Source organism: Anomaloglossus baeobatrachus, chromosome 6 (genome assembly GCF_048569485.1).
Source record: "Anomaloglossus baeobatrachus isolate aAnoBae1 chromosome 6, aAnoBae1.hap1, whole genome shotgun sequence".
NCBI lineage: Eukaryota > Metazoa > Chordata > Amphibia > Anura > Aromobatidae > Anomaloglossus > Anomaloglossus baeobatrachus.
The window spans coordinates 395,804,837-395,827,899 of record NC_134358.1 but is presented as its reverse complement, the minus strand read 5'-3'; the positions used below and the strand labels follow the sequence as shown (position 1 = coordinate 395,827,899).

Genomic DNA, 23,063 nt, shown 5'->3' with positions numbered 1-23,063 from the left:
CTATGGTATACACTCTATTAATGATTGACGTCACGCCTCTCCAAAACACCTCCAAGCTAAAAAATTTTGGGGTACAGTAGACTCAGTGGACCACATACAGCTGAGACAATCTGTGGGCTTCCCCCAGAGACAGATCGGGTATTCTTTACAATATTTCCGCCCATTGATTGTCCTCAATAGGACCCAGCTCTTGTTCCCATCTCCCTTTAGAGTTCGCTGAGTGATGCATTAATAACTTCACAATACAATACAGATATTAAACCAGATGAATCACTTGAAATAACTATTCTCTGAATTATTCTATTGCATTGGACCACCTGGCCGACTATGCCGTCTTCAGCACGGTATGCGTGTCTTCTTTGGAGATATTTATAGAATTCGCCATTCAAAAAACCAAACTCTAATTGTAGTGTGGAGAACTCTTTAAAGCTATCCCCGTCCAACAGCTGCGCAAGTCTGACCAACCCTCTACCCCTCCAGCTTCCAAACCCCTGTAATTTATTTAGGTTGGGCAACCATGGGGTATCCCAGACAGAGGTAAACTGCGAAGGTCCCCAGATATCCTGCAAATCCTTAATTTTGTCCCATAATTTATGTATCAACAGAAGAGTAGGTGCAGTTTCCGACGACGAGTGAAATCTACCGGTTTCCAGTACCTCATAGAGGCTAGATGACTTGAAGTGTTGCTGCAATAAAGCTCCTTGCGGGACCCCCCCCCCCGGGTCATCTCACCCTCGGATATGTTGCATTTGGGCAGCTGCAAAGTGTGCCCATGGATTCGGCACTGAGTGTCCTCCATCCCGTTTGTTCCTCTGTAATGTTTCTAATTTAATTCTTGGATTACACTATCCCCAAATCAGTTTCCTAAAAAGTGAATTAACTTTATAAAAATATCTCTGGGGTATCCAATGTGGAGAATTATGTAGGACGTACTGCAGCTGAGGCATCCAGATCATTTTTACCAGGTTCACCCCTTCCACCACCGACAGAGGTAGCCGGGTCCATATGTCAATTTTATTCTTAAATTTTTTAAGGATTGGGGTCAGGTTAAGTTTAGTGTAATCTTTCACTCTGGCGGTGACATTAATTCCCAAGTATTTAAATTGTGAGGAGATCTGCAGTCCTGAAGACGCATATCTAGGGATATTATCCAAGTTATCTACAGCGAGTAACATAGACTTCCCCCAATTTATCGTTAGCCCGGAATATGTCCCAAACTTCTGAATCGACTCCATGGCCAGGGGTAGTGAGACGGATGCATCTGAGAGAAAAAGGAGAGTATCATCTGCATATAGAGCCACTTTTTCCTTCTGATCCCCTCTTCTGAAACCTGCTATATTTGGATGTCGGTGCAGAACCTCTGCCATGGGCTCTATAGCCATTGCAAACAGAAAAGATGAGAGAGTACACCCCTGGCGAGTGCCCCTAGCCAAACTACATGTTGGAGTCAGCCTACCATTAATTTGAATCCTGGCAGTGGGCCTGCCATATAGTAATTTTACCCAGGAGATAAAGCCCTCACCCAGCCCAAACTTACGAAGAACCGCCCACAGAAAATTCCATTCAATAGAATCGAACGCTTTGGCTGTGTCTAAGGAACAAATAACCGTGGCCCCCGGATTATCCACTGGAAGTTGTAAATTAAGGTGAAGGCGCCTGATGTTAACCACTGTGGATCTAGAGGGCATCAAGCCGGACTGGTCAGAATGAATCAGAGCGGAAATCACCTTGTTTAATCTAGATGCCAATACCTTGGCTATAATTTTGATATCTGTAGTAAGGAGAGATATTGGTCTATATGAATCAGGAAGTAACCTTACCTGGTTTAAGTATGACCACCACAATTGCCTCCTGCATTGATGGAGGAAGGCAGCCCGCCTCAGCCGCCACTTGGAACGTGTCCAGAAGCTGCGGCAATAGGATGTCCCCAAATTTTTTATATATTTCTATGGGAAGACCATCCGATCCCGGGGACCTTCCATTGGACATGGAAGTTACCGCCAGCTGCAGTTCCTCCAGTTGCAGTGGGCCATTGAGCTAGACCCGATCCGTTTCAGAGAGCCTGGGAAGAGTTATACCCTCGAGATAAGAGTCAATCTGGTCCTCATTAAAGCTTAGTTTGGAAGTATATAATTGTTGATAAAAATCGGCAAAAACCTGCAAAATCCTCTCCGACTCATTGACCACCAATCCCGTGGAATCTCTGACCGCACAAACAAAGGAACTTCCTTGCTGTGCCCTAACTATTACAGCCAATAGATGCACTGCCTTTTCCCCCTCTTCCAAAAATTTGTGCTGTGAAAACATCCGCTTATTCTTTTCCTTTTCCCTAAGGTGGCTATCATATGACTTCTGGGCCTCCTTCCACTCCAGCAGATTCTGAGTGATTGCCGATTCTATGTACTAGCGTTCCGTAGACAGACCCTGTCCCGAAGAAATATCCCAAACTGACGTGACTGGGTCTTAGATCTGCTAATCACCTGTATCAGTGCCCCCCATAAACAGGCCTTCATGGCATCCCATATAACATTTTGAGAAGTACTCTCCTGGACATTTTCTCTAAAGTAATGGTTTAAGGTAGAAGCAATAGGATCAGCCTCAATAATATCAGACAGGAAGGATTCAAGGACCAGGTGACAAGGGCAGGATCAGGCCCAGGGAGAAGTCGGAGGCAGGTCACTATGGGTGAATGATCCGAGATGGCTCTGGGTAGGTAAGACACCGACTCCACTAGTGGCAACACTCCCGCAGACCCCAGTGTCATATCAATTCTGGAAAGGGTTTCATGTGACTTAGAATAACAGGAGAATTGGCAAACTCCCGGATGTCCAACCCTCCACACATCCGTCAGTGCCATATCTTTTAACATCTCGACAAAACTTGAAATAGGCAGTGTCGCCAGGGACGGGTCATTGTTAAATTTGTCCCAATATGGGTGAATGGTATTGTTGAAATCCCCCATACATAGCACCTGCACATCCGAGTTATCCCGTATAGCCTCTGCCACCATCTTTATGACACCATTAGTATAAGGTGGAGGGATGTATACCCCTATTAGTATCACCTCTTTGTTCAGAATTTTACAACGAACGCAGAGAAACCTCCCCTCCCCGTCTACATTTGATGCAATGGGTTCAAACGGGATGGCCCTATGTACCAATAGGCTGACCCCCCCTGGAGTAAGATTAAAAAGTAGAATGGTAACTGTGACTAATCCATGATCTATTCAGGTATGTTGTTTTTTTCCTCATCTAAGTGGGTTTCTTGTAGACAGACTATGGTAGGAAAATAATCCCTGACAAAATCCATAACCGCCACCCTCTTTGTGTTATCACCCAGACCACAGACTGTTAACCTTCCCCGCCGCCATACCAGACAAGTCGAAATATTGTGCACTCCCGACAATCTCCCAGTGACATTACATGCTCTCGGACCCAGACCTGTAGGACCTTAGAGGACAGAATCATGTACAGAACTACGACATTAGCAACATCATACATTCTTAGTTTCCCATAACACACAAACGAAAAAACACCTACAAAAACAGTTAAGCCAAACAGAGGACACCAGTTCATCCTGCAACTTGGCATGAAACTCAAAAAGAAAGGGGACGACAAAAAGGGGGGATCGCCCCCGTAGACGCCGCCTCCTCAAAATGACATAGCCGAATTCTGTGACCACTGGGCCATAGTGGTTCTGGAGAGGAACAAAAGGAAACAATCCTTCAACCGTAACCATCTACTGATTATTGATCGGTGGCACTTGACCTCACAGAGAAGAGGAGAGAAAAAAAAAACACATTTTTTTTTGTATTTCCGCAAAATTAAACAACTCCAGGATTCCCACTCCTTGTTGCAGAGATTGTAAATTAAGCAGAACCAGGGTTCTTCCTCTCCCTCGTCCTCATTATTGCAGAGATTTTGTTTGATTCGCTGCTCATTCAAATCCAGCCACCGGAGGACATCCTTCGGATTTTCAAAGAAAAAGATCTCATTTAGTGCTGCCACTCTGAGCCTCGCTGGGTATTGCATGGAGTAGGAGATATGCAGAGCCCTTAAGCGATGCTTTACATCAATGAAGCTTGCCCTTCGTTTCGATATCTCCACAGAAAAGTCCGGAAAATATGAAACTCTGTGACCATTGACCTTGACTTCTCATTTGTTGCGAGCTGCGCGTAGGATGGCGTCTGTCTCTATAGTGGAGCAGTTTAATCAACACCGGTCTCGAGGGGGATCCCGGTGGCAATGGTCTTGTGGGGACTCTGTGCGCCCGTTCAACTGCATAGAATCTTGAAAGGACCTCATCACCAAATATCTTGTGCAGCCATTTCTCGAAAAATTCGGATGGATTTGTACCTTCCGTCTTCTCTGGGATTCCAATCACTCTCATATTGTTCCTCCCCAGCCTGTTCTCTAAATCATCAGTTTTGTTCATCAGAGCTGCCAGCTGTTGTTCATGGCCGCCCACCTTCCTAGACTCTTGCGACAACTTGTCTTCCAAATCGCTTATTCTTTCTTCTGATGCTGCCATGCGATCGGATGCTTTTTGCAGGCCTTGACTTATATAAGATATTTCCTCTCTGATTTGTCCCATCTGGGTATTTAGGGAAAGCATAGTAGTGCCAAATTGCTTAATAGCAGATGACACGTCCTTCAACGTGGGCTCCTCACCCTGAAAGCTCACTTCACCCATGGAGGCCTATGACTCTGTTGTGGCAGGAACCTTACAATTTTGCAGCAATGTGAACATCTCCTCCCCCATAGCCAATGCACTGCCCTTCTCTCCCTCATTCTCCATTAACACAGCATACTAGCCCAGATTACTTAATGTTCCTTGCCTGCCCGAGCATGCTGGGCTTTGTGGTGCTCCGTGCCTGCTTGAGCCTGCCAGGCTTTGTGGTGCTCTGTGCTAGCCCGAATCTGCTGGGCTTTGTGGTGCTCTGTGCCTGCTTGAGCCTGCCAGGCTTTGTGGTGCTCTGTGCTTGCCCGAATCTGCTGGGCCTTGTGGTGCCCCTTGCTTGCCCGAGTCTGCAGGGCTTTTTAATACCTCGTACTTGCCCGAGCCTGCTGGGATCTTTGATGCTCCATACTTACTTGAGCTTGCTGAGCCCTGTGGTGCCTTTTGCCTGCTCAACCCCACTGGGCTTTGCGATGCCCGGGGCTTGCCAGGGTCTGCTGGACTCTGTAGTGCCTCATCAGTGGAGGGGGCTCCCCCACCACCAGGAGCCCTTGCAAATCCCAGCAGCTTCACCGCCACGTTCGCTGCCGCGCTCCTTCCCACCTTGACACCCAGTTTGTTGGCCGGCGCCATTTTGAGATTTTTCCTGCTCCGTGGCTGCCGCTTCCCGCTGCCGTCTGCTGGTCCCTCCGGTCATGGCTCCGCGATGTGAGGTAAGCAATTTAGTCAGGGAGGTGTCCGGTGCCTGTGTGGCTGTAAAATGCAGTCTTGTGGGCCCAGTGGAATCAATAATTTGCAGCCTCCCCGGGATCTCTCCTTCTATGCGTCCTCTCTCATGCCGGTCAGGTTCCGCCTCACCGAAGTGCCCAATTAGTGACTTCAATTAGGGTCCAGGTCAAGTCCGGTTCCCAAAACGAACTTTGGATTAAGTCCGTCTGAACCCGCTGAACCGAACTTCCACGGGATCTCTCATCTCTACGTCAACCTGTAAAAGACATGGAGCCTTAAGGCCCCGTCACACACAGAGATAAATCTTTGGCAGATCTGTGGTTGCAGTGAAATCATGGACATATTGTTCCATTTGTATACAGCCACAAACCTGGCACTGATTGTCCACAATTTCACTGCACCCACAGATCTGCCGCAGATTTATCTCTGTGTGTGACAGGGCCTTTACACAGACCAGCAAGGTAATGGTGGTGCACACCATGGGAGTAAAGACTAAATCCAACATGCCAGAGAAAATATAGCAGCATTCACCAATGCACAATTATTGAATTTTGTGTCTCAATAAATCTAATTTGAGGATTGGTGAGTGCTGCTATTTTTTCTCTTGTTGGACTGTGTGTATTAATACGCTTACCTACCGCCACCTTCTGTCTGGCATATGGCTCAGTTCTTATTCTCTTCTAAGTGTTGTCACCTCTCTCCAGACTCTCTGGGTCACACGGCACTATGCATGACCTAGAATTAGCTTTTACAATGTAAGTCTATGGAGCGTCAGAGCGAGGCTTCATAGACTTACATTGAGACTTTTGGCTGACACATAGGGCATAAAGTGAGCTGGATAGTCAGTCTGATTTACGGTGATGTTACTGAGAAGAGGAGCTGAATGGTGCTGGATCATGGAGGTGGTAGGTAAGTATATTAATACACTGACAATACACACCATACACATATACACCAGATTTAATGAAACAAAAAATATTTATGGGATGGCTCCTTTAATGGCTTATTTTTACTAATGGTCTATTCTCTGTTGTCCTGGATATTTCTCCATGAAGAACATCAAAAAGTAGTTAAGTTTTATATTTTACTAAATCTGTGAAAATATTTTTGTTTGGTTTGTTATGTATTTAAATGTTAGTTTAGTAGCAAAAAAGACAATGCTAGCCTCTTAAAGAGAATCTGTCAGCATGTTTTTGTCTCATCGGAGAGCAGCATAACATAGTAAAAGAGAGCCTGAATCCAATGATGTATAACTTAGATTACTGGAGTAAGTAGTTTTGGCACAATCAGAATTTATAGATTTCACCATGTAGCAGAGCTAAGAGAGCTGTCCTGCCCACACCAGGCTCTCAATGGAGATTGAGCTTTGACAGTGAGGTGTCATCTAGAGCAGAGGTCCCCAACTCCATTCCTCAAGGCCCACCAACAGTGCAGGTTTTTGGGATTTCCTTAGTATTGCACAGGTGTTAATGTAATTACCTGCCCAGGTGATGGTTCCAACAGCAGTGCAATGCTAAGGAAATCCTCAAAACATGCACTGTTGGTGGGCCTTGAGGACTGGAGTTGGGGAACCCTGATAGAGGAGGGGATGTGCTGGACTGCTGTGCATATCTCGTTGTAGTTCGAGCAATGATAAGGCTCCTGCTGCTTAAACAAGCATAGCAAATAAGCAACAATTCAAACCTTGACATGACAAGCATCCCTGAATTCTATGTTTTAATTGTTGCAGCATGCTGTCTTCCGCTTACATAGCAAAAAACTGCTGAGCGATACCCTTCCAATTCCCAGTCATTCCAGTGCCAATGCATCAGTGGTTTCCATTGATCTTGTTTTATACTGGAATAGTGATGATATGGCTGCGGCAAGCATTTGCTGTGGCAGCAGTGGTAGTGTAGTATTTGAATGGACTGGAATATCTAGCTCACCCTAGTTCTAGCACAGAAACACCACTCCTGCTTCATATATATTGCTCAAAAAATAAAGGGAACACTTAAACAACAAAATGGTATTTTAGTGTTCCCTTTATATTTTAGAGCAGTATTGTATGTGGAGAACTGCAAAGCAAATTTTCCAGCCTATTCAGATTAAAAAAATTCCATGTTTGTTTAATCAGATGAAAAATGTTCCAGGTACAGTGCAAACAATAATTATAACATTAACCTGCGCGTTTCAGACATAACTTAGTCCAATCCTTGATTAAGGGCAACATTTTGTGTGAATCATGTAGGATGATGCTATAATTATTGTTTGGACTGTACTGAGAACAGTTTTAATCTGCTAAAATAAAGATGATGCTACTTTCCTAATCCGAATCAGCTGGAGAACTTTTATTGTGTCTTATAAGCAGAGTCCAACTGGGGTGTAACATGGCAGATAGTGAAACTGACCACTGTATCTGAGTGCTTAAACTCGGGGGAATCATTTCCTCTGTCACTGCTTTCGATACACCTGCGATGTCATGAAATGATGGGGATGGGTTGCCACAGCTGCAGATGGCCTTACAAAACCTTTCTTCACTGCCATGTACTTGAGCTTCTTAAAGGGAAGCTGTTGTGTTTTTTTTTATTTTTGTATTAATAATAGTGACTATGAAATCAAGTATGTTTAATTCAAAATTAAATTCACTGTTTATTTAGTTTTTATTTAATTCTAGTTTTACTGAAACACTGGGGGCTGCCATCTTAGATTTGCTGTGTGTAACGACAGTTACTTCAAATACCCTGCAGCCAGTAAGTAAATGGTAATAGTACATATAAATAACATGTGTACATGGTAAACGTTGGTTTTAATGAAAAAAGCATAAAGGCCAAGGTGTATCCCAATTGGGACCCTTCGAACATATAGTATGAAACACTCACCTTGTGTCAACCAACCTCATGGTAGATGGGGCCAGGGCAGGGTCCATATTGTTTAGACACTTGCCTATAAGAAGCTAGATATATATATATATATATATATATATATATATATATATATATATATATATATATATATATATATATATATATATATATATATATATATATATATATATATATATATATATATATATATAATATACAGTATGTGTATGTATGTATATGTGTGTGTATATATATATATATATATATATATATATTGTGAGACTGTGACCGGGGTTATCTATGACGGCCGGTATGTCTCGCCCCGGTTGTGCTCACTCCATGATAGAAAGTAAATCCACTATAGGGTTAATGCGGTTTCCCTACAGGCTGAAGGAAGGGTTAAATAGAATCAGGAACAAGGGCAGGTGTGCCGGGTGTGAGGGAGTGAACAGAACTCCCTGAGTTTTCTGCTGGAGAGGCACATGTATTTTGTTATGGACTTTTTGTTTGGACATTAAAACCGTGTGCTGTGAACCTTAATGCCTGGATCCCGTGTCTTCTGCTGCGCAGCCGACCGTGCTACCTCACATATGGTGGAGAATGCGGGCATGACAGCCGGTGAGGTGTAGCATCCATCCCTGGTGACCCGGTAGCACATGTCCTGGATTCGAGCGGCTATACTACAGCCCAAACCCAGCGACGCCATGGAAGACATACTAAGGCTGCAGCAACAGACTAATGCACAGCTACAAGAGGCTAATGCACAGCAGCAACAGGCTAATGCACAGCAGCAACAGACCAATGCACCCCTGCTCCGGGCGTTGGAACGTCAGCAGCAATCCTTGCAAGTGCAGGAAAAAAAACTCCAAGAACAGATGGATCAGGCCAATGCACGTCAGCAGCAATCCTTGCAAATGCAGGACAAAAGGCACCAAGAACAGATGGATCAGGCCAATGCACGTCAGCAGCAAGCCTTGCAATTGCAGGAAAAAAGGCACCAAGAACAGATGGTTCTCCTGGCCAAGTCGATCCGTGCCGGACCGGCAGCAACAACCCCGGGACCGGGTGACGACGGCAGCGTCCGGAAAGCGGTGAGACAAGCGTTGCAAAAGATGACCCCGGGTGATGATGTGGAAGCGTTCCTGGCGGTGTTTGAGCGGGTGGCCGAGCGGGAAAAGCTGCCGACCCCCCAGTGGGCTGAGATATTGTCGCCCTATCTGACGGGGGAACCCCAAAAAGCGTACCTGGACCTCTGTACCGAGGACGCCATTGACTATGTGACCCTGAAAGCCGAAATACTGGCTCGGTTGGGGGTGAATACCTATGTACGGGCTCAGCGGGTAAATCAGTGGTTCTTTGAGGAAGCCAAACCCGTACGCTCCCAGGCCTATGACTTGTTGCATCTTGTAAAAAAGTGGTTGCAGCCTGACACTCTGAGCCCGGGGCAAATGGTGGAAAGGGTAGTAGTGGATCGTTTTGTGCGCACTTTACCCGTCACCGTTCAACGGTGGGTAGGACAGGGCGACCCGAGTACACTGGACCAATTAGTGTCCCTGGTAGAGCGGCATGTGGCTACGCAGGACTTGATACGGGACACTGAGACTTTGCGTACCGCCCGTCGGTCCGGCCCCTCCAAGCCTAGGGCCAAGGACCCACCGCTGACAACGGTGCAGGAGTCCCCTACCGTCCCGTCTGAGGCCGCGGCCGCCATTCCTGAGGTCCGAAAGGTTCTGTACCCTAAACGACAACCCGTCAAGGGGGTTTCCGTCCCCATTAGATGTTGGCGGTGCCAGCGGGTGGGACATATGGAAGCCCAGTGTCCACTCACCACGGAGCCCATGGATTGTGGGGTTACCCGGCGGGGTTCAATGTATGCTCAGGTGGTGTGTACCGCTGACCTGGTCTCCCCAGAGACGGAGCCCCACTTGTGCCAAATACAGGTGAATGGATGTCCGGTTACAGGATTGTTGGATTCCGGAAGCTTAGTGACCCTTGTGCGATCCACCTTGAGGGCTAAAGTAAAGGCCACAGGACGCACCGTGGGGGTGGTTTGCATACATGGGGACCGCCGCGACTATCCCACGGGGATTGTCACCATCACAGCACCTTGCGGTCAGGTGCAACATGAGGTGGGACTTCTTAACACTCTTCCTTATGACGTGATCCTAGGAAGGGATCTGCCCTATTTTTGGACTTTATGGAGGGGACCCCCTAAGTCCCCTCAGATATTGGTCGGTCCGGGACCTGAGCCCTACAATCCTGAATCTGGGACACCTGCCGTAGGGGTCACCATGATAGGGACAGAGTGTGAACCCGATAGGTCGCCCCTAGAGGTATTGGCAGGAGAGGCTGAGACGGTCGAGCCCATCCCGGAGTTGGAGGCGTCCCCGGATACGTTTGGGACAGCCCATCTCCAGGACCCTACGTTAATACATGCCCGGAGTCGGGTGACAGTAGTTGACGGGGTGGCACAGCTGCCCGGTGCCCAGGTAAGGTACCCCCATTTCGCTCTTAAGCAGGATTTACTCTACCGGGTAGATGAAATACGGGGCGTGGGGGTAGAACAGTTGGTGGTGCCCCAGCCGCATCGCCGGCGGGTCCTCGACTTGGCTCATAAACACCTGATGAGTGGCCACCTAGGGGTCAAGAAAACGCAGGAGCGAATATTGCAAAGGTTCTATTGGCCCGGGGTCTTTGGGGAGGTAAAACGGTTCTGCGAAACCTGCCCGGAGTGTCAGCTTACCGCACCCCTGACCCATTTTCGCAGTCCATTGGTACCGTTACCCATTATAGAAGTCCCTTTTGAACGGATAGGGATGGATCTGGTGGGGCCCCTCGTAAAGTCCGCTCGAGGGCACCAACACATCCTAGTGATCGTTGACTATGCCACCCGGTATCCCGAGGCGATACCTCTCAGACATACTGCAGCAAAGCTTATAGCTCGGGAGTTGTTTGCTGTGTTCTGCCGGGTGGGGTTGCCCAAGGAGATCCTTACGGATCAGGGGACCCTATTCATGTCTAAAGTGACCAAAGAGCTATGCCGGCTACTCCAGATCAAGCAGTTGCGTACGTCTGTGTATCATCCTCAAATGGACGGTTTAGTCGAGCGTTTCAATAAAACCCTGAAAACCATGCTAAGAAGGGTGATCTCAAAAGACGGGAAAGACTGGGATATGATGCTTCCCTATTTGATGTTTGCCATACGAGAGGTGCCACAGGCATCCACGGGGTTTTCGCCTTTTGAATTGTTATACGGGCGACATCCCCGGGGATTGTTGGACCTGGCAAAGGAAACATGGGAACAAGAGCCCACCCCCCATAAAAGTGTGATCGAACACATTTTAGGTATGCAGAACCGCATAAGCGCGGTCATGCCAATTGTGAAGGAGCATTTACAGGAGGCTCAGGCCGCGCAAAGCGGCCGCTGCAATAGACAAGCCACCGTGCGGACCTTTAAACCCGGGGATCGGGTGTTGGTATTAATCCCCACGGCGGAGAGTAAATTCCTGGCTCAGTGGCAAGGCCCCTACGAGATAAAGGAAAGAGTCGGGGTGGTTAACTATAAAGTATTGCAGCCCGGTAGGCGGAAACCTGAACAAATATACCATGTCAACCTATTAAAACCTTGGCAGGAACGGGAAAGCCTGATGGCTGTTTTTTTCCCACCTCCCTCCTCTTCGGGTCGTTCACATCCGGCTCCAGCGACCTCCGGAGAGGACGAACCGGAAGTAAGGATTGGAGAAGCCCTCACCAAGCAACAGAGGCGAGAGGCCAGACGGTTGGTTCAGCAGAACCCCGATGTCTTCTCCGAGCTGCCCGGTAGGACCAGTCTGATACGACATGATATTGTCACCGAGCCCCACCTGAAGGTACACCTGAAGTCATACCGGGTACCGGAGGCTCGACGACAAGCCATATCGGAGGAAGTAAAGACAATGTTACGCCTGGGGGTCATCGAAAAATCCCGGAGTGAATGGGCTAGTCCGATTGTCCTAATACCAAAACCCGATGGCTCCTTAAGGTTCTGCAATGACTTTAGGAGATTGAACGAAATATCCAAGTTCGATCTCTACCCCATGCCCCGGGTGGATGAGCTGATTGATAGGCTGGGACAGGCGCGATATTTTACCACGCTCGACCTGACCAAGGGGTACTGGCAGGTGCCACTAACGGAGTCCGCCAAGGAGAAAACCGCTTTTGTTACGCCGGAGGGTCTCTTCCACTATGTTGTCTTGCCTTTTGGGTTACATGGCGCTCCGGCCACGTTCCAGAGGTTGATGGACTTAGTGCTGGAACCCCACCAGGCGTATGCATCAGCGTACCTGGATGACATCATTATTTACAGCTCCGATTGGCAGACTCACTTGGAACAGGTACAAGCGGTGGTGGACGCGCTTCGAACAGCCGGATTGACAGCCAATCCCAAGAAATGTGCATTGGGACTCACGGAAGCCCGCTACTTGGGCTACGTGATAGGCCAAGGAGTGATTAAGCCCCAAATTAACAAGGTTGAGGCGATCCAGAAGTGGCCTAGACCCCTGACCACGAAGCAGGTTAGGGCCTTCCTGGGTATCGTGGGGTACTACAGGAGGTTTGTAAAGGATTTTGCGGGACTATCAGCCCCCTTGACGAACCTTCTCAAAGGCAAGAAGTCCGTCATGGTGCGCTGGACTCCGCAGGCCGAGGACTCCTTCCGGGCCCTGAAGGAGGTCCTGTGCGGACAGCCCGTTCTGGTCAACCCTGATTTCCGGAAGGAGTTCATAGTACAGACTGACGCCTCGGAGGTCGGCCTGGGGGCAGTGCTGTCTCAGGTGGTTCAGGGGGAGGAACACCCCGTCACCTTCTTGAGTAGGAAGCTCACCCCTCCCGAGCGGAATTATAGCGTAGTGGAGAAGGAGTGCCTGGCGATCAAGTGGGCCTTGGAGTCCCTACGCTATTACCTGCTGGGACGGCAGTTTCGCTTGGTGACGGATCACTCTCCACTGGTCTGGATGAGGTCCGCCAAGGAACGGAATGCCCGGGTTACCCGGTGGTTCCTTTCTCTGCAGAACTTCCGGTTTACGGTTGAACACCGGGCCGGTGGGTTGCAGGGCAACGCCGATGCCTTGTCCCGCGGCCCGTGTTTGATGGCTGGAGTTCAACCCCGCACGCTTGAACTGAGGGGGGGGGTATGTGAGACTGTGACCGGGGTTATCTATGACGGCCGGTATGTCTCGCCCCGGTTGTGCTCACTCCATGATAGAAAGTAAATCCACTATAGGGTTAATGCTGTTTCCCTACAGGCTGAAGGAAGGGTTAAATAGAATCAGGAACAAGGGCAGGTGTGCCGGGTGTGAGGGAGTGAACAGAACTCCCTGAGTTTTCTGCTGGAGAGGCACATGTATTTTGTTATGGACTTTTTGTTTGGACATTAAAACCGTGTGCTGTGAACCTTAATGCCTGGATCCCGTGTCTTCTGCTGCGCAGCCGACCGTGCTACCTCACAATATATATATATATATATATGTATATATATATATATATATATATGTGTATATCTATATACAGTGCCTGCATGTAGTATTCAACCCCCTGCAGATTTACACATTCGGAATTAACTTGACATTGTGACATTTGGACTGTAGATCAGCCTGGAAGTATGAAATGCACTGCAGCAAAAAAGAATGTTATTTCTTTTTTTATTTTTTTTTTTAAATTGTGAAAAGTTTATTCAGAGGGTCATTTATTATTCAACCCCTCAAACCACAAGAATTCTGTTTGGTTCCCCTAAAGTATGAAGAAGTATTTCAGGCACAAAGAATAATGAGCTTCACATGTTTGGATTAATTATCTCTTTTTCCAGTCTTTTATGACTAATTAAGACCCTCCCCAAACTTGTGAACAGCACTCATACTTGGTCAACATGGGAAAGACAAAGGAGCATTCCAAGGCCATCAGAGACAAGATCGTGGAGGGTCACAAGGCTGGCAAGGGGTACAAAACCCTTTCCAAGGAGTTGGGCCTACCTGTCTCCACTGTTAGGAGCATCATCCGGAAGTGGAAGGCTTATGGAACTACTGTTAGCCTTCCACGGCCTGGACAGCCTTTGAAAGTTTCCACCCGTGCCGAGGCCAGGCTTGTCCGAAGAGTCAAGGCTAACCCAAGGACAACAAGGAAGGAGCTCCGGGAAGATCTCATGGCAGTGGGGGACATTGGTTTCAGTCAATACCATAAGTAATGTACTCCACCGCAATGGTCTCCGTTCCAGACGAGCCCGTAAGGTACCTTTACTTTCAAAGCGTCATGTCAAGGCTCGTCTACAGTTTGCTCATGATCACTTGGAGGACTCTGAGACAGACTGGTTCAAGGTTCTCTGGTCTGATGAGACCAAAATCGAGATCTTTGGTGCCAACCACACACGTGACGTTTGGAGACTGGATGGCACTGCATACGACCCCAAGAATACCATCCCTACAGTCAAGCATGGTGGTGGCAGCATCATGTTGTGGGGCTGTTTCTCAGCCAAGGGGCCTGGCCATCTGGTCCGCATCCATGGGAAGATGGATAGCACGGCCTACCTGGAGATTTTGGCCAAGAACCTCCGCTCCTCCATCAAGGATCTTAAGATGGGTCATAATTTCATCTTCCAACAAAACAACCCAAAGCACACAGCCAAGAAAACCAAGGCCTGGTTCAAGAGGGAAAAAATCAAGGTGTTGCAGTGGCCTAGTCAGTCTCCTGACCTTAACCCAATTGAAAACTTGTGGAAGGAGCTCAAGATTAAAGTCCACATGAGACACCCAAAAAACCTAGATAACTTGGAGAAGATCTGCATGGAGGAGTGGGCCAAGATAACTCCAGAGACCTGTGCCTGCCTGATCAGGTCTTATAAAAGACGATTTTTAGCTGTAATTGCAAACAAGGGTTATTCCACAAAATATTAAACCTAGGGGTTGAATAATAATTGACCCACACTTTTATGTTGAAAATTTATTAAAATTTAACTGAGCAACATAACTTGTTGGTTTGTAAGATTTATGCATCTGTTAATAAATCCTGCTCTTGTTTGAAGTTTGCAGGCTCTAACTTATTTGCATCTTATCAAACCTGCTAAATCTGCAGGGGGTTGAATACTACTTGTAGGCACTGTGTATATATATATATATATATATATATATATATATATATATATATATATATATATATATATATATATATATTACAGTGATCCATGGTTTAAGAGTAACTTGGTTTGAGAGAGTTTTGCAAGACAAGCAAAGCATTTTAAAAATGTGTAACTTGGTTTAAGAGCAATGTTTTGCAAGAGGAGCAAATTCCCACTGGTTCTGTCCGTTCTGACTCGCTCTGGAGGTACCTTTCTGTACATATGTACTGTATACAGTATACCATTGTACAGTACAGTATATACTATATAGCATGTCTATCAATTTGCATTTGTGGATATAGTATTGTACTTTCTTTCGGCTAACCAGTGCAGCACATTGCTTATACTGTACCTCCCGCACACCAACAATTTTATTTTAAGCTAAAGTGCAGTTTAATTTGCTTTATATGCTTTTTACTGCACAGTATTGGGTATTGGTGTACTGTGATAATTTTTTATGAATACAGTACATTTTGTATTACTGTAATACGTTTGTATAACTACAGTAAATATTTTTAGGTTGTGGAACGAATTGTCTGTGTTTTAATTATTTCCTATGGAAAAATTTGCTTTGATATAAGAGTAACTTGGCTTAAGAACACACTTCCAGAACGTGTGTGTGTGTGTGTGTGTGTGTGTGTGTGTGTGTGCGTGCGTGCGTGCGCGCGCGTGTGTGTGTGCGCGCGCGCGTGTGTGTGTGTGCATATATATAACGACTGTCAACAAACCGTTCAAAAATAAATGTGGCCTCATTTATGACAATTGCTTCATTGTAAGATTATTCTGGTTGCCTATAGCTACTGCGGAAGTGACTGGGGCTTCATTTATGAAAATTCCCTGACCGCAAGATCATTCTGGTTGCTTATAGCAACTAGAGTGCAGCTTTCCGGTGTTTCCGCATTGAAGCCGCTTAGGTAAAGTGAAAGCTGAGTTCTGATTGGTTGTTATGGACATCTAGAAGATTCTGACTGTGAGGCAGTTTTCATAACTGAAAATGTAACCTTAAGCATAGCCAACAATTTAACATACAATTTTCTGAGAGTGAAGCTGCTGTTATTTTGCTAGTAGTACAAAAAAATAACACAGGATACTTAGTAACACTATATTTTATAAAGGAAGCACAAAAGCCATCCCTCTGCGACAAGGTGTACTCCAATCATGACAGTTCTAACCTCTGTGCTGTGTGACTTCAAGCAAAAGAGTCACCAGACAAGCAGGATGAGGTGCACGGGAGGAATTGAGGTGGAAGACTTGGGAAAAGCTTCAACTTTCCTAAAGCACTTCAGTCTTGTTAGCTTATTTATTGAAAGGCTGATTTTTCAGAAATGAGGAAGGGACTGGCCCTGTAAAGGTATTACTGGACTTGGCCTTGAAAGAGCGACATACACACAGATTGGGGGATAAAATCCTGCTGACAGATTCCCTTTAATATCCGAATTATACAGCTATTCTAACATGAATTTTCTAAATAAATACAACAGTTTCATCAAGTCTGAGACTTAGGTATGCAGTTTGTATTTTAAAATCTGATGATAGATCCGCTTAAAAAAACAAATAAAAAAAAAAAAAAAAAGTATTCCACATAGCCTCTAAAAATGCATTATTATGGAAAAATATAAACACATACAAAATTGATAACTCCACATCTGACTGTAAAATGATGACATATTTTATTCTACACCATGGTTGCCATTAAATAAATAAATGTGACTCCCCAGATTGACTGGGGGCACTATTCTTCATATAAAGCTTGTTGTAAGCGTCTTAATTCATACATTCGTCGCACAGTTTAATCTCGCAATTCCAGCCTTTCTGACGCATCCCCAGATCATCACCGATCCTCCACGAAATTTAACAGTGGGTGCAAGACACTGTGGCTTGTACGCCTCTCCAGGTCTCCGTCTAACCATTAGATGACCAGGTGTTGGGCAAAGCTGAAAATTAGACTCATCAGAGAAGATTACCTTACTCTAGAATTGGGCAGATTAAACTTTGTGAAGGACGTATGAATCAAGTCGCATACAAGGTTACCATGGAAAAACAGTTGCGTCTTTCTGCTCAGGCAATGTTCCCCAACTCTGAGGACTGTTTTTTCCAGCAGGACAACGTGCCATGCCACACAGCTATCTCAATGTGTGGATGAAGGACCACCACATCAATACCCTGTCATGGGCAGCCCAATCTCCAGACCTGAACCCCATTGAAAACATCTGGAACGTAATCAAGAGATAGATGGATAGTCACAAGCCATCAAACAAAGAACTGCTTACATTTTTGCACCAGGAGTGGCATAAGGTCACCCAAAAGCAGAGTGAAAGACTGGTGGAAAGCATGCCAAGACGCGTGAAAGAAAGCTGTGATTAAAAATCATGCTTATTCCACAAAATATTGATTTCTTAACTCTTCCTGAGATAAAACATTATAAGTATTGTTTCTCAATGATTATTAACTTGTTTTCTTTGCATTATTTGAGGTGTGAAAGTAATGCATGGTTTGTTATTTTGACCATTTCTCATTTTCAGATAATAAATACAAATTTTTTTTGCTTGGAAATTCGGAGACATGTTGTCAGTAGTTTATAGAATCGAAGAACAATTCACATTATACTCAAATATACCTATAAAGAGAAAAATCTGAAATATTGACAATTTGCAGTGGTCTCTAATTTTTGCCAGTGTTGTAGGTGCAAGTTCCAGAGGTGGTGACCTCCTACTTTATTTGTCATTGATTTTGATGAAATGTCCTGTGGCTAGTCCAGTAATTAGGTATAATAGATATAATTCCAGGGCCATCAAAAACTGAAGTCTACATGAGCGCTCAAGTACCATTATTTTAATGCTAGTATTTCAGTAATTAATTGACTACATTAGTAATAATGTTGCCTGTATTACTTTATAACTAATGAAAATTACAGGTCATCGTTCTAGAAGACTGAAAGGAATAATTCTGTTATTTACTAGTAAATCATTTAAGCATTCCATCATCCGTTTTATGTATCGTATTATGGTTTGCAATTGCCGAAATACGAGATAGGTATAATTAAGTGAACAGCACTTTAGGGTGTTCAGCGCTTTGTATCTTTTCATGAATTTCTCGGAAATTGTATACTCACTAATTAAAGATTTATGGAGTAATTTCCTCTTTTCATTCAAGTACACAGCATATAATTAACCTGATATTGTGTTTTTGTTTAAAAAAAAAAAACCAAAAAAAAAACTTCTAAATTCTGACTTCTTACTATTTGTTTTTCATTTTAAGGACACCAATTATTGGTAGAAGAAGCCTATTTGCTCTTTGTGTTGCTAATTTCTTTTTCATGCTTCCTTGGCAATTTGCCCAGTTTGTACTATTAACACAGGTAAGCTTTTAAAAGTCCTATTTTGTAGTAGTATTTTTGATAATATATTGTGTGTATGTTCATATGTCTATACACATAAAATGTACAGTACTGTGCGTACATTTTATGCAGGGATGGGAAGAATGCTGCAAATGCAAAGTGAATAAACAAAACAGAAATGTAAATTACATGCAACTTTTCTGTGATCCTCTTTTGCCATAAAAATAACATTAAAGCATCAGTTCTTCTAGCTTCACTTTTACACAGTTTTTGTGAGAACTAAGCATTGAGGTTGTTCCAAACATCTTGGAGAACTAACCACAGATCTTCTGTGGATGTCGGCCTGTACAAATCCTTCATGTCCCCTTCAAATTGTCTCTTCTTTTCATTACATATAGTTTCTAAAGACATTGGCTACATGTTCAAGGCTTTCCTCCTGGGTCAATAATAAAATTAATAATCTTTATTTCTATAGCACCAACTTATTCCGCAGCGCTTTACAATTCAGGAGGATCATATACAAACAAGTAACAGCTATAGAAAATACAATATTTAGAGGGGAAAAATTCAACCTTGCTCATGAGCGCTTACAATCTACAATTAGATGGGGCGGGGACAAGGTACAAGTGCTTATTTACAATGACAATCCAGCCATCTCAAGGAAATGGGGGATAGATAATGGCTTCCTGGACCAGTTGGCCAGACCCTTGAGATGCATTTGGGTGTCATGGAATTTGACGTGGTCTTTTGTTTTGAGAAGTTGTAGAGGTACTATTTAAATTTAGTTCACCTAGGGAGTGTGATAGGCCACCCTAAAAAGATGCGTTTTTAGGGTGCGTCTGAAGCTGAGTAAGTTGGGATTTGTCCTAACTTTTTGGGGTAGAGCGTTCCAGAGGATTGGTGCAGCTCGGAAGAAGTCTTGGATCCGGGAGTGGGAGGTTCGAATTAGTGTGGATGTTAGTCGAAAGTCATTTGCAGAGCGTAGAAAACGTGTGGGGTGATGGACAGAGACGAGGGCGGAGATGTAGGGGGGTGCCGCACTGTGGAGAGCTTTGTGGGTGAGAACAAGCAGTTTGAATTGGATCCTGTGATATATGGGCAGCCAGTGCAATGACTGGCACAGAGCATCTGAGTAGCGGTTAGCCAGATAGGTGACCCTGGCTGCTGCATTAAGGATGGATTGTAGAGGAGAGAGTCTAGTTAGGGGGAGACCAATTAATAGAGAGTTACAGTAGTCAAGGCGGGAGTGGATCAGGGCCACGGTGAGGGTTTTTTGTCATTTCCATTGTGAGAAAGGGGCGGATTCTAGAGATGTTCTTGAGGTGCAAGCGACAGGAGCGGGCAAGAGATTGTATATAGGAGGTAAAGGAGAGATCAGTGTCAAGTAGAACACCCAGACAGCGAGCCTGCTGCCTAGGACTTATCTTTGTGCCACACACAGAGGGGGAGATGTCAGGTTTAGGAAGGTTGGAAGACGGAGGGAAAAGAAGAAGTTCAGTTTTGGAAAGGTTAAGTTTCAGAGAGCAGACATGATGTTGCAAACTGCAGTCAGGCAGTCACTTGTGTTCTGTAGTACAGCGGGGGTGAGCTCAGGGGATGAGGTATATAGCTGTGTGTCCTCACCATAAAGATGGTACTAAAAGCCAAATCTGATGATGGTCATTCTAATTGGGGCAGTGCAGAGGGAAAAAAGAAGCGTGCCAAGGACTGAACCTTGAGGGACCCCAACTGTGAGAGGAAGAGGAGAAGATGTGATGCCAACAAATGATACACTGAATGAGCGGACAGGAAGATAGGAAGAGAACCAGGAAAGCACAGTGTCCTTTAGGCCGATAGAATGGAGCATAGAGAAGGAGATGGTGGTCAACCGTGTTGAAGGCGGCAGAGAGGTCAAGAAGGATAAGCAGAGAGTTCAGAATAAATTTGGAGCCAATCACTTGACACGCTCATGAAGGATAGGTAGTTGTTTATAGTTCTTGCAGCAGTGGCCAAGCTATCTTAATTTACAAGGAGCCAACCATCAGGATTTGCACATATAAAGTAAAAGCAGTGCCATACTGGCGCTAGGGTACTGAATATAATCATATCTTCAGTTTAGAGATTGGATGTATATTGCAGAAATAAAAACATTATCAAAGGTCCAGAAATGAGTGCATTGGTTGAGTGGCTTGTGCATCGGGATGGGACTATGTGGGTGAGGTATTCAGTAATGGTTTGTTCCCTGGCTGCCTGCCTCCCCTCTATTTAAATTTCTGACATCACATTTAATTGTATGGACGGCGCATGCGCAGTATTATATTCAAGTTTTGCCGGAATCGGCATGCACCATGGTCTCCAGCGCCATTTTATTGAAGACACTGTAAAGACAAATGTGAGCGGCAGCACATGAACAGATTGAATTTTTTTTTCCATCAGTGCATACACCGCAGCCATTCAGTCATCTCCACAGTGTCCTTTGTAAAATGGCGCCAGAGATCACTGTATGTGCATGCACTGATTCTGGTTCCATTTTATCAAAGAGTTGGAGAAAAACTTGAAAATAATACTGCGCGCTTATCGGCCATAGTGTTAATTACGGAAGCTGAGGGGAGAAGTTTAAACAGAGGTGAGGCAGGCAGCCAGGTGAGGAAGCATTACTGAAGACTTGACTCACAAAGTCCTACCCTAATGCACGCGCCATTCAACCAATGCACTAATTTCTGGACCATTTGATAACGTTTTTCTACTGCAATCAAACATCCAATCTCTAATCTGAAGGTATGATTGATTCACCATCCTAGCACCAGTATGGCACTGCCTTTAGTTTATATGTGAAAATCCTGCTGGTTGGATCCCTTGTTAAATGCCACATTCAATCTCTGATGGGCATTTAACCAGCACTATCACCAATGTGTGTTTTTTTTCAGCTCCCATTTGCCCTCAAGATACGATTATTGAAGGCCGATACCTTATCATGGCAGCTCGGGGCCTGCTGAAGGCACTCACTGCTGCCATTTCTGCCCTGTAGTGTTTTTAAGGCTAATTAATGGTTTGGACCTTGTGGTGAACCCTTTATTTGTGCTCACAAAGTCTTTTCTTGATGGTAGGCTTAGATACTGAAATACCTACTTCCTGTAGAGTGTTCTTCATTTGGGTTGATGTCGTAAAAGGTTTTTTCTTCCTATTGAAAATGATTCTATGATCATCCACTGTTGTTCTTTTCCATGGATTTCATGGCCTTTTTCAGTTCTTAAACTCTCCAGTGCGCGCTTTGTTTTTGCAGAATATACGAAAATGCTGATTTGGCCACTCCCTCGCCTAATATTTTTCTATCTCTCTGATGGATTTTCTTTTTTTTTTATTTTATTTTAATGATCAGTTTTTCTTCCATTGAAAGCTCCTTAGACCGTTTGTTGTGGATTCACAAGCAACAGCTTCCAAATGCAAATCCATACCTGGAATCAGCTCCAGAAATTTTATCTGGTTATTTGATGATGGATTTATGAGGGAATAGCCCATGCAGCCCATTAAAGAGCTTTAGAGATAATTGTCCAATTATTATTTTTTTTGCCTTTGAAAAAGAGGAAGTTACATATTAAAGAGCCAACATTCCTAAACCTTGCTCGAATTAGGATGTGCATACTCTCAAATTAAAGCTGAAAGTCGCCACTTTATGCCCATATTGTTTATATAACTCTATGTTGACAATGTTTGAGTAAACCGCTAAAATGCCAAAACTTGTGCCACTGTCCAAGTATTTCTGGATCTATTTTATACCCACTGCCCCCCTAAGTATTACGGGGGGGGGGTTATTATTTTTTAATCTACTATGCGGTTCCAGAGATATGGGCCTTTTGGTTTTTAGTGCTAATGTGTATGGTCTTAACTATAGGCCCCGTCACACACAGAGATAAATCTTTGGCAGATCTGTGGTTGCAGTGAAATCATGGACATATTGTTCCATTTGTACACAGCCAAAAACCTGGCACTGATTGTCCACAATTTCACTGCAACCACAGATCTGCCGCAGATTTATCTCTGAGTGTGACAGGGCCTTAAGGGAACAGGGCTCACAGGATTCGGAAGGGGGGTTGTCTGTAGGCTGCTTCAAATAATTGTCCAACCCCTCTGTATTTGTATTAAATTTTAGGGTCTTACAAAGGCCCAGATATCTGGAAATATATAAGAAATGGAATATTCAAGGGAGCAGTTGAAATAAAATCAGAACAGAAAGTGGCAACATTTGACCTGATAGTAGGTCCTCTTTATATGGTGTAGCTCTGGACCACAACATATAGATGTATCCAGCTTATACTCAACGCTAGCATTAGAAATCTAAATGCAATATACTTAA

The 23,063-nt window shown here is 44.8% G+C and overlaps 1 protein-coding gene across 2 annotated transcripts in view; it reads left to right on the top strand.

Moving 5' to 3' along the window:
* The window catches only part of DPY19L1 (dpy-19 like C-mannosyltransferase 1), a 210,427-nt gene that overhangs the window by 96,099 nt on the left and 91,265 nt on the right, over positions 1 to 23,063 (top strand). For both annotated transcript variants that reach the window (XM_075315108.1, XM_075315107.1), the window contains one exon: positions 18,652 to 18,751. In XM_075315108.1, the coding sequence (XP_075171223.1) occupies positions 18,652 to 18,751 (100 nt within the window). The remainder of the gene's footprint in view (positions 1 to 18,651; positions 18,752 to 23,063) is intronic.